General features: G+C 40.7%; 1 protein-coding gene across 6 annotated transcripts in view; it reads right to left on the minus strand.

The window, feature by feature from the left end:
• Positions 1 to 12,726, minus strand: part of LOC139747430 (uncharacterized) — a 57,519-nt gene that overhangs the window by 23,722 nt on the left and 21,071 nt on the right. For all 6 annotated transcript variants that reach the window (XM_071659769.1, XM_071659770.1, XM_071659768.1 and 3 more), the window contains exons 4-10: positions 12,579 to 12,677; positions 12,210 to 12,331; positions 5,799 to 5,856; positions 5,442 to 5,565; positions 4,106 to 4,204; positions 2,675 to 2,765; positions 1,795 to 1,919 (exon numbers count right to left, since the gene is read on the minus strand). In XM_071659769.1, coding sequence (XP_071515870.1) covers positions 1,795 to 1,919; positions 2,675 to 2,765; positions 4,106 to 4,204; positions 5,442 to 5,565; positions 5,799 to 5,856; positions 12,210 to 12,331; positions 12,579 to 12,677 — 718 coding nt within the window. The remainder of the gene's footprint in view (positions 1 to 1,794; positions 1,920 to 2,674; positions 2,766 to 4,105; positions 4,205 to 5,441; positions 5,566 to 5,798; positions 5,857 to 12,209; positions 12,332 to 12,578; positions 12,678 to 12,726) is intronic.

The raw sequence follows: 12,726 nt of genomic DNA on the forward strand, positions 1-12,726 counted from the left end.
TTATGGAATTATACCTCCTCCCTCATTCTTTCTTTCTCCCAGTGATATACACACTTGCTCATTTTTGAAAGGGTGAAAAAAGACATAATCCATGAATTTTTTTCATACACATTCGCCATTTCCAGTGTTAGCGAGGTAGCGTTAAGAACAGAGGACCGAGCCTTAGAGAAAATATCCCCACTTGGCCCCCTCTCTGTTCCTTCTTTTGGAAAATTAAAAAAAAAATTACTCCTAAAGTAGCATAGCAAATATAGCAGCATACTATGTATAAAGACTGGCAACAGATACCCATGGAGGCAGGGAAAGAGACACAAAGGATGTCACACACATCAATAATATCTTGGTTTACTTGCACTTCTATGATGTGTGTGGGCTTTTAAAGCAAAGCAAACTAAGACTTCTATTGTAATAATTGGAGGAGAATAATAATATAAATGATATCACAACAATGAATAAATGAACAAGCTTTAGTTCAAAGAAACTGCTGACAACTCATTCCACTTGTGTTACAAACACCAACAAATGACACAACAACATTGAAAAAGTTGGAAGAGTGGCCAAGGCAATCAGGACCTCATGTTGGGTGCTTATTTAGTTATCCTAGACACAACGGAAGAAAAAAGAAATGCCTTGACACCACCAGAATAATTGTGAGTACAACTAAAAAAAATCTTATTGTGGTGTTTAAGAAAATCCCCTTCACTAAGGATTTCAGCAAGTGGATGTGAAGAGATCAATGCCTCATGACAGGAATTCAAATTGTTGAAAGAGTTGTTAATAAATTAAAAGAATTTGGAGGAAAATATATCAAACACAGAAGCAAAGGATCAGGAAATTTTTTGCCAAATGGTATGAAAGTTGGAAGACTCTTCATTAATGGGGTGAGTAACATGTTTTTGTACAACAGTAGACACAAACTCTATCTTTGAAGCGGAAATGACAATAACATCACACCTGGAGATTTGATTATGAAAAGGAACAGCAGCAATGGATAGCTGGATCCAACACTGCAAATACTGTATACATGGACACAGAGATAGCTGGTAGTATCAGTAGAGATGAGCTGGATTTTGGTCTCAAAGGCCCTAAGAAACAATCAACCTACTTGATTGATGGCGCCTTTCCAATTCGTTGCCTGAGAAACATTTTCTCACACGTCTGAAAATGACTCTACAATGCCAAACTATGGACATTTTTCACACCTGGCAATGACACTAACCCCAAAACATTGGATGATAGGACATACAAAACAGCATGTGATAATGAAATCCACAACATCCGGTAACAGATGATGGTCTCTCCACATACACTAGATAATCTTCCCCCCACCCCTCCTACACACACACAAACACATACAAACATAACTAACTCCAGATGATTGTTCCCCCCCACTCCACCCACAACACCAGATGATGGCACCCCTGACATCACCAGGCAAAAGTGACACCTCACAAACACAAGTAACAATCCCCCCTTAACACCAAAAAATGAGTGCCCTTTACAACATCAAGTGATGGTGCCCCCACAACACCAAATGACAGTAATTCCCAACAACAGATGACAGCGCCTCCACACAACACCAGTTAATAATGCCTTCCCACAATACAGTACCAGAAAAAAGTACCTCTCATGACATCAGAGATTAGGTGCCTGAACAAAATCAGGTGACTGTGCCCCACAACATCAGGTAAGAGTACCCCTCACAGTAGATAATGGTGTTCTCACAAAACCAGATGTCAATGTTTTCACCCACCACTACAGTATCAGGTGGTATACTGTCCATCTCCGGCTTACCTGATTTTTGGTTTGGCAGGTACTGCATATCATGAGGCTTGCTATGCTCTTGATCAGAGGGCCGGTAGAGACACAGATTCACACTCACTGGATCAGACAAGTCCTGAATCTCGTATCTTGGTGTTCTGTCAAGGGTTCATTTTACACTGTCATAGTTTTGTGGCAGTAAAAAAACTATCTACACCTAACCCTACCTGGCATAACGGTAGGGACTCAGCCAGGCTTGTTTCCTCATCAAACTTAAGCAAGTTACATATTTCCTACTATCTTTTGGCACATAATATGCCAAAAAATATAAGGAAAAGTGATCATGTAAATGTGTACTGATGACGAAATCGGAACCAACCATGAGTTTGTGACTGTGAATTGGTGTGACGGTGCCTGCAGTCCATTGTGTACAGATGAGGGCCTACTTTCAAGATATGGTGAGCTGATGAGGACTGACTACCTGACAATGGTGTACTGGTGGGGAGTGACCAACAGACAATGGTGTACTGGGGGAATAACCAGCATGTTGCACCATAATGGCAAGAACTGAATTATAGCCAATGATGTACTGGCGGGACTGACATACAGACAAAGGTGTACACGCAAAGATTGAGCTGATGTACTGGTAGGACCCGACCTGCAGATGACAGTGTACTGGCAAGAATTGACCTCAACATGATGGTATGCCTGTTGCACACCTCCAGGTAATGATGTGCGGGGGGGTCTAAAATGTTAATGACTGTGTAATGGTGGAGAATGACCTACAGGTAACTGTATATACTGGGCAACTGAACTGCAGATGATGGTGTACTGGCATGGAACTGACTTGCAGAGGATTGTGTACTGGTGGGGACTGACCTAAACAGACAATGGTATACTGGAGGGAACTGACCTGCAGATGATGGTGTGCTTGTGGTACACCTCCAGGTGGGTGCAGAAGCTGCTCCAGCCCTTGCCATTTGATATCTTCACCTCGATGTCATCTACCCCAGGGAGTATGAAACCCATGACCAAAAGCTCTTCCACTTATATATTCAGCAAAAAGTGTCATATCTTATCACATCAAGGTCTTAAACACCACTCTTTAACTTTTAATAAAATGACCAATACTATTTTCGTTCCTACTAATTGCGACTGATGTAAAATGTCTCCATTCTAACTCTGTTATTCATTAAATCTGTTACATGTATTCCAACAAGGATAATACATGTGCAGTCTACCATACTGACGTTTACTCATTACTTTATCTAGGAAATCCTGATCTTGTTTACAAAAGGCATACTGCAGACTAAAGGCAAGCAGGTACACCTTCTGAACCTAAGCCCGAGTTAGGGTATACCTTACAATGACTTAATTCAACTACACTGCAAGAAAATACAAGTACATGATCAACTTATGATGATCTTGTCTGTGAGATACTCTATGACAATCCTGTGTAAGGGATCAAATTTAACACATAAAGAGACATTTGACTACTAGTGAATTTATTATGGTATTCACAATCATGCAGCCAACTACACAAATGGCAAATGTAAAATAAAAGTAATACAGGTCAATTATCTTTTTTCTGAAAACCTTAGGGGCCAATTGCAAATAGTCATTCAGATATTTTCAGTTTTCATACAAGATACACAGAACTTACAGTACATTTCAGCCTACCACATTGGAATAAGGTAATCAAGGATGTAGGTTAGCTTAGCCTAGAATTAGCTAGCCTAAGTACAGGTTAATATTCAAATAATACAACACACCATCTGTCAACCTTCAAACACCCTATTTCCTATATATGTATATTCATACTTATTACTCCTGCAACAGACCACTACTGCATACTGCTTCATTAAATAAAGATCAAGTGCAAAGTCACTGGGAGTAACTTCAACCTGCCCATCATTTGAGCATCTCATGTTAACACAGTAGGACAGATCGACACACTCTCAGTACCAAGCAGCAAGCCAGATAACTATGGGCTTCAAATGTACGTTTCATTCTCTGAGTAGTTTATTGTTTCAAAAAGGTACAAATTATATTCATATCTATATTTATCATATAGCATTTATTACATAGCATTAATGGGATGGCCATAATTAGGGCCTCAGCTGCCCATGCCATCTCAGCTATCATTAAAAAAAAAATCTAAGACTTCATCCCCCTCCCACTTTGATAATGCTGGTGCATTACTGTCCTTCACAGTGACACATTTATGAACATGTCATTCAAATCCCCTCATATTTCCTCATTATCCTTATGAATTCTTAACCTTGTGTGAAAAAGACATACAGTCATTCAGTTCAGTAACAGGATAATCAAGCAGAAGACTGACCTTTAGTGACATTGGAGGTGATGAGCCATAGTTCCTGATCTCCGCTTGCATATGAGGTAAGGAGTGAGCGTCGACATATGCGAAGCGTTCCCGAGTCTCCTGTAGCATAGGTAAAGAGGAAAGAGAAAGGAAGGAAGATGAAGACAATATAAAGACAAGAAAACTGTTACAATCACATGACAAGAACCTACAATAGCATCAGTGTATATATCTAATTTCTCTTCCCATGTGGAGAATAATTACAAGATTATACAAAGACAAGGTCGTACTCTGACTCTAAACTGACAGCTTTGAAGTTAAAACACCAGTTATATCAACAAAGTAAATATTAGCTCTGACTTCTCACAAACCACTTGATTTCATCAATGGTTATGAAACTGAAGCAATTACTAAATTGAAGGATGATAAGCAGAGAAAGGAGCAGCTGAATGATAAGAGAAGATGAGAGGCAGGGAAGGAGACAGAGTAGAGTGCAATATACAAATAAGAGGGAAAATATGGATAGGGAAGATAAGGAGGAGTAAAGACTGGGAAGATGGGGAGAAGTATAGACTGAAAAGATGGTGAGCCATAGGAAGTGAGGTAATGGCAGGTATGAGTCAAGGCCTCAAAAACTTTTGGACTAGAGAGATAGGAAGGACTTTGAAATGGGGAGGGTGGAGAAGTTTGGATGAGGAAGATGAAGAAAGGTAAGGTATGGGAGGTGGAAAGATATAAAGACTGGGGAAGGACTATGGAGTTCAGGAAAATTGTAAACTGGGGAGAAGCATGGATGGAAGTTGAGATATATGGACTGGTGAAAGGTCTGGACTGGATGGAAGGGAGGTATGGAATGGGGAGGAGGGGCAAAGTATAGAATGGGGAGGTTGGGAGTGTATGAATATGGGAGATGGAAAATATCAAGGAATGACAGGGAGAATATGGAGGCTGGGAAAAGTATGTGCTGGGGTCTACGTTGGAGTAAGGACTAGGAAGACTAAGAAAGGTATGGACAAGGGAAATGGGAATAAATATGGACTGTGGAAGGAAGCAAAAGTATGGACTGTTGGTAAGTGGGAAGTATGATCTGGCAAGGTGGAGAGGAGATGGGAAGGAAGTATGGAACAGAGAAAAGGGGAAAAGCATGGACTGGGAGAGATACTGACAAGAGAAGTGGGGAGAAGTGTGGGCCAGGAAGAGCATGGACTGGGAAGATGAGGTGAATGGAAATGGGAAAAAGGCAGAACATGGTCTACAATATACAAGAGCACAGGAAACAAAAATCACCAAAAACAAACATTGAAGAGACAAACACTGGAAGAGCATTCATCCACAAGAGAAGCGTAGGACATCTTACTATGATTGGTGATCTTATTGGAGAATACTTCACCAACTGAGCGACCCTCCTGCACTGCCTCCACATGCAGACACACCTCCATTCTCTGTAACTTCTGGTGCAGTTCCTCAGCCGCCTTCCAACTCTGGGGACAGAACACGCCCCTATCAAGTATACTCAGGTGGTATGACAAGAAATTATGCTCACATACAGACTCATATCCACACGAAGATGTTGAAAGAAGGTTGGGCTCAATAACTGGTACTTTCATTACTACTACAATTATCAATTATTTGTGAATGCAATTTTCATTACAGCAATAACTTCAATTCCATCATATAACTGTCCCATAGCCTATGACATGTTCCTAAGACTCACCTTGCCAAGCACTTGCAGGTTGTCCTTAGTCAGCTTGTAGATCCTGATGCCAGACAACCTGCAAGAAGTATGTAATTCTACATAAATCAGGTTTTGCATGAATAAGTTTACTATAGTAGGGAATTACTTTTTCATTATTAGCATATCTAAAGTTATATGTTAGAATTCACCTAAATATTCCCAGCAATATATCAACAAATATCTGATTACCATACCAATATATATGTTAAAAATCCAATCATCAACACTGTCATATCATTTCTTGAAAAGTTCATGGGCAGTCCATTTCATTCTAACAATTTTGCCAAATTTCATCTTCCATGGGGCTTTTACCACCATTTTTTTCACTGAACTCTTCATCACAGTTCTCACTCTGCATACCACTACATCTCAAATACCGTACATCTGCTACCCAACCACCTAACACACTTAACAGTCCCTCAAACTACTCACACCATTTCACCTTCGTACAAAACATTTTCCTGTTCTCCCTAAAATTTGCCTATACAGTCACATCCTACCTATTATTACCATCTTTATCAGCCCGTGCACCTTTCTAGTCACCTCCTGCCACTCTCTTTTGTACATTTCCCAATCCCTTGCATTCCCTCCTTAGCTAACTTTCTAAAAAATGTAATGAAAAATTTCACACAAGCATATTCTCAAAGTCTTAGTCATTTGTTCCTAATGCTAACTTGCATAAGTGCAATAGGGCAAGTGGGCACAATATAAAAAAAAAAAACACATACATCCTCCTTGTCAATCTTTCCTCATTCATTCTATCCATGTGACCAAACCATTTCAATACACCCTCTTCTCTCTCAACCACACTTTTTATTACCACACATCATTCTTACCCTTTCATTACTTACTCGCTCAAACCATCTCACACCACATATTGTCCTCAAACATTTCATTTCCAAAACATCCACCCTTCTCCACACAAACCTATCTATAGCCCATGCCTTACAACCATAAAACATTGTTGGAACCACTATTCCTTCAAACATACCCATTTTTGCTCTCTCAGATAATATTCTCACTTTCCACACATTCTTCAACGCTCCCAGAACCTCCATCCCCTCCCCCACCCTGTGACTCATTTCCATTTCCATGGTTCCATCCACTGCTAAATTCAATCCCAGATATCTAAAACACTTTACTTTCTCCAGTTCTTCCATTCAAACTTACCTCCCAATTAACTTGTCCCTCAACCTACTGAACCTAATAACCTTGCTCTTATTCACATTTGTTCTCAGCTTTCTTCTTTCACACACTTTACCAAACTCAGTCACCAACTTCTGCAGTTTCTCACCCGAATCAGCCACCAGCAATGAATCATCAGTGAACAACAACTGACTAACTTCCTAAGCTCTCTCATCCACAACAGACTGCATACTTGCCCCTATTTCCAAAGCTCTTGCATCACCTCCCTAACAACCCCATCCATAAACAGATTAAACAACCATGGAGACATCGTGCACCCCTGCCGCAAACCAACATTCACCGAGAACCAATCACTTTCCTCTCTTCCTACATGCACACATGCCTTACATCCTTGTTAAAAACTTTCCACTGCTTCTAACAACTTACCTCCCACACCTTATATTCTTAATACCTTCCACAGAGCATCTCTATCAACTCTTATCATATGCCTTCTCCAAATCCATAAATGCTGCATACAAATCCATTTGCTTTTCAAAGTATTTCTCACATACATTTTCAAAGCAAACACCTGGTCCACACATCCTCTACCACTTCTGAAACCACACTGCTCTTCCCCAATCTGATATATATATATATATATATATATATATATATATATATATATATATATATATATATATATATATATATATATAAAAATTATTTATTTATTCATTTATTTCGCTTTGTCGCTGTCTCCCGCGTTTGCGAGGTAGCGCAAGGAAACAGACAAAAGAAATGGCCCAACCCACCCCCATACACATGTATATACATACACGTCCACACACACAAATATACATACCTATACATCTCAATGTACACATATATATACACACACAGACACATACATATATACCTATGCACACAATTCACACTGTCTGCCTTTATTCATTCCCATCGCCACCTCGCCACACATGGAATAGCATCCCCCTCCCCCCTCATGTGTGCGAGATAGCGCTAGGAAAAGACACCAAAGGCCTCATTCGTTCACACTCAGTCTCTAGCTGTCATGTAATAATGCCTGAAACTAAAGCTCCCTTTCCACATCCAGTCCCCACACAACTTTCCATGGTTTACCCCAGACACTTCACATGCCCTGATTCAATCCATTGACAGCACATCTACCCCGGTATACCACATCGATGCAATTCACTCTATTCCTTGCCCACCTTTCACCCTCCTGCATGTTCAGGCCCCGATCACTCAAAATCTTTTTCACTCCATCTTCCCACCTCCAATTTGGTCTCCCACTTCTCCTCGTTCCCTCCACCTCCGACACATATATTCTCTCGGTCAATCTTTCCTCACTCATTCTCTCCATGTGTCCAAACCATTTCAAAACACCCTCTTCTGCTCTCTCAACCACGCTCTTTTTATTTCCACACATCTCTCTTACCCTTACATTACTTACTCGAGCAAACCACCTCACACCACATATTGTCCTCAAACATCTCATTTCCAGCACATCCACCCTCCTGCACACAACTCTATCCATAGCCCATGCCTCGCAACCATACAACATTGTTGGAACCACTATTCCTTCAAACATACCCATTTTTGCTTTCTGAGATAATGTTCTCGATTTCCACACATTCTTCAAGGCTCCCAGGATTTTCGCCCCCTCCCCCACCCTATGATTCACTTCCGCTTCCATGGTTCCATCCACTGCCAGATCCACTCCCAGATATCTAAAACACTTTACTTCCTCCAGTTTTTCTCCATTCAAACTTACCTCCCAACTGACTTGACCCTCAACCCTACTGTACCTAATAACCTTGCTCTTATTCACATTTACTCTTAACTTTCTTCTTTCACACACTTTACCAAACTCAGTCACCAGCTTCTGCAGTTTCTCACCAGAATCAGCCACCAGCGCTGTATCATCAGCAAACAACAACTAACTCGCTTCCCAAGCTCTCTCATCCCCAACAGACTTCATACTTATATATATAATATATTCTTTTTTTCTTTCTTTCATACTATTTGCCATTTCCTGTGTTAGCGAGGTAGCGTTAAGAACAGAGGACTGGGCCTTTGAGGGAATATCCTCACCTGGCCCCCTTCTCTGTTCCTTCTTTTGGATAATTAAAAAAAACAAGAGGGGAGGATTTCCAGCAACTCGCTCCTTCCCCTTTTAGTCGCCTTCTATGACATGCAGGGAATACGTGGGAAGTATTCTTTCTCCCCTATCCCTAGGGATAATAAATATATATATATATATATATATATTTGGTAAACAGAGAAGAGGTAGTAAAAGCTTTGCTGAAGATGAAAGCCGGCAAGGCAGCAGGTTTGGATGGTATTGCAGTGGAATTTATTAAAAAAGGGGGTGACTGTATTGTTGACTGGTTGGTAAGGTTATTTAATGTATGTATGATTCATGGTGAGGTGCCTGAGGATTGGCGGAATGCTTGCATAGTGCCATTGTACAAAGGCAAAGGGGATAAGAGTGAGTGCTCAAATTACAGAGGTATAAGTTTGTTGAGTATTCCTGGTAAATTATATGGGAGGGTATTGATTGAGAGGGTGAAGGCATGTACAGAGCATCAGATTGGGGAAGAGCAGTGTGGTTTCAGAAGTGGTAGAGGATGTGTGGATCAGGTGTTTGCTTTGAAGAATGTATGTGAGAAATACTTAGAAAAGCAAATGGATTTGTATGTAGCATTTATGGATCTGGAGAAGGCATATGATAGAGTTGATAGAGATGCTCTCTGGAAGGTTTTAAGAATATATGGTGTGGGAGGCAAGTTGTTAGAAGCAGTGAAAAGTTTTTATCGAGGATGTAAGGCATGTGTACGTGTAGAAAGAGAGGAAAGTGATTGGTTCTCAGTGAATGATGGTTTGTGGCAGGGGTGTGTGATGTCTCCATGGTTGTTTAATTTGTTTATGGATGGGGTTGTTAGGGAGGTGAATGCAAGAGTTTTGGAAAGAGGGGCAAGTATGCAGTCTGTTGGGGATGAGAGAGCTTGGGAAGTGAGTCAGTTGTTGTTCGCTGATGATACAGCACTGGTGGCTGATTCTGGTGAGAAACTGCAGAAGCTGGTGACTGAGTTTGGTAAAGTGTGTGAAAGAAGAAAGTTAAGAGTAAATGTGAATAAAAGCAAGGTTATTAGGTACAGTAGGGTTGAGGGTCAAGTCAATTGGGAGGTAAGTTTGAACGGAGAAAAACTGGAGGAAGTAAAGTGTTTTAGATATCTGGGAGTGGATCTGGCAGCGGATGGAACCATGGAAGCGGAAGTGAATCATAGGGTGGGGAGGGGTCGAAAATCCTGGGAGCCTTAAAGAAAGTTTGGAAGTCGAGAACATTGTCTCATAACAGACGAAAGAAATGGCCCAACCCACCCCCATACACATGTATATACATACACGTATATATATATCTTTATTCATTTATTTATTTTGCTTTGTCGCTGTCTCCCGTGTCACCTGCATGTTATAGGTGACTAAAAGGGTTGGGATCGGGGGGCTGGAAATCCTCCCCTCCCATTTTTAATTTTCCAAAAGAAGGAACAGAGATGGGGGCTGAGTGAGGATATTTCTAAAAGCAACAAAATCTTTTATTCAGCATATCCCTATTCACAGGAAGATGTGCAAGAAAGAAAATGAGCTTTATAAAGTGTTTCCCACTCTGTGAATTTATCACATTCATACTATTTTCCAAGTATCAACACCCATGGCTGAACACTCATTTTCAGATGTAAAAATTGTGAAAACAACTGTGTAGCATTTGCAAAGAACATAGACTGTCAGACCTGAAGATACTTGTACCAGAAAGAAGTGATTACAGTCTTCAAACAGATGAATAGTAGAATTGCAGGTACTTTTAGCTTTTTCACTACACTGCATGTTATAAAAGTAACTTTGATCTCCTTGTATTAAGTTAATAAACATTCATATGTACAAATATCACAAACAAATTCATAAGGGCATGAAAATAGAAAAAGGAAATACCTTACTACTTTTAACATGACTCCCCCTCATAAGTCTACTCTGCAAATACAGTGCTTGAAAGATGCCCTTTTCCAGGTTTCCTGCAACATACCACTGCCCATGAAGTGTATGCTGTATTTAGCTGGGACTATAATAATCTGTTTATGGATGGGATAATGAAGGAGGAAATGCAATGGTTTTGGGAAGAAGGGCAGGTCCACAGTCAGCCAGGGCAAGAGGAGGTTCTGGGAAGTGGGTCAAGTTAATATTTGTTGATAACATGGTGCTGGTGGCAGCTTTGAATCAAAAACTGCACAAGTTGGTGTATGAATTTAGGATAGTTTGACAAAGGAGAAACTTCAGAGAAATGTGAATGCAAGCAAGGTCAGCAGGTTTAACAGTGGAGGGAGAAATCAGATGAAGTGTGAAATTAAAGGAAGAGAAATTGGAAGTGAGGTGTTTAGATACAAAGTAAGACAAGGCAGTGAATGGAACCATTGGGAGCTGAAGTGAATCATGGGATGGGTGAGGAGGTAAAGGCCCTGAGAGGGCAAAGATGGGTATATCTGATGGTACAGTAGTGGTATAGATGCAAGGCCTATGCCCTACATGACTAAGTAAAGATGGGGTGAATATGATGGAAATTAAATGCTTGATGGCATTATGCAGTGTAAGGAAGGTTAACCAAGCAGGGAAATGACAGGGTCACAGATAGGTGTGGCAGTAAGAGGATTAAGTATGTGAGAGTATGGGTTAAAAATATTTGGACACAAAGAGATGCTGAGTGAAAAGACAACGACAAGGCTATACATGTTGGAAGTGGAAACAACAAGGAAAAAGGGGAAACCAAGGAGGCTGAATGATGAAGTGATACTTTACATGTTCAGGGCTTGAACATGCTGGAGCATGTGAGGTGTGCAGGGATAGAATGAAGTGAAGTGATGTGGTATTCTAGGTGCAACATTCAACTGACAACACAGAGAAGGGCTGGTGAAAGAACTGCTCCCTGAGGCATCCTTGTGTAGAGTTAGAGGGTTTAGAGGGTGGAGGCCTTGTGACTGATTCTAGCTTAGCAGCAACTTATGAACTTGGGTACTCCTTTTGTCATTTTTGTATCCATATATCTCTAACTGAGAATACATCTGTGACTATTTAATGGTCTTCCAATTTTTAAAAACATCAAGATTTATTGTTAAACACATGTAAAAAAAATAAATGATTCAAGGAAGGTCCTTCTTCTTTTGAGAATTTCTGGTACTGAAAGAAGCGACGTACTGGTAAATGGGGTGATCCTGCTCTGGGAAGGGAATCACTAGTTGCTCCTCTAGACCAGACATCCGCTCCTGCATGCTCGATTGCTGCTGCTGTTGACGACCCCTACCATGACCCTCCACCACCTGGGAAAGGAACAGACATAAAATGTGGCCAAGATGAGGGGAAGGGAAAGAAACATATGACAGAAGAGGTAGGTGAAGAAAGGAAAAGGCAGGTTAGGTGCACATCAGGTTGGTACATATGGTTATGCTTGTCCACCTTCCACTACCTCGACACTGCTGGATCAACAATAAATAAATGTACTTGCCAAAAACCAGGATATTTTACTCACTTTCAACCTATGTGACATAGATGCAGATGTGGACCTACGTGGAAACGGAGAATATCATGCGGTTGCCGCTGGCTGCATTTTTCTGCCCAAGTGTAGAGGCGGACACGAAACTCCACTTTTCCTCTAAAATTCTTGAGCTGAAGAAAACATAACATTCAGCAAAAAGCTTTACTAGTGAAAATCAAC

Source organism: Panulirus ornatus, chromosome 68 (genome assembly GCF_036320965.1).
Source record: "Panulirus ornatus isolate Po-2019 chromosome 68, ASM3632096v1, whole genome shotgun sequence".
Classification (NCBI taxonomy): domain Eukaryota; kingdom Metazoa; phylum Arthropoda; class Malacostraca; order Decapoda; family Palinuridae; genus Panulirus; species Panulirus ornatus.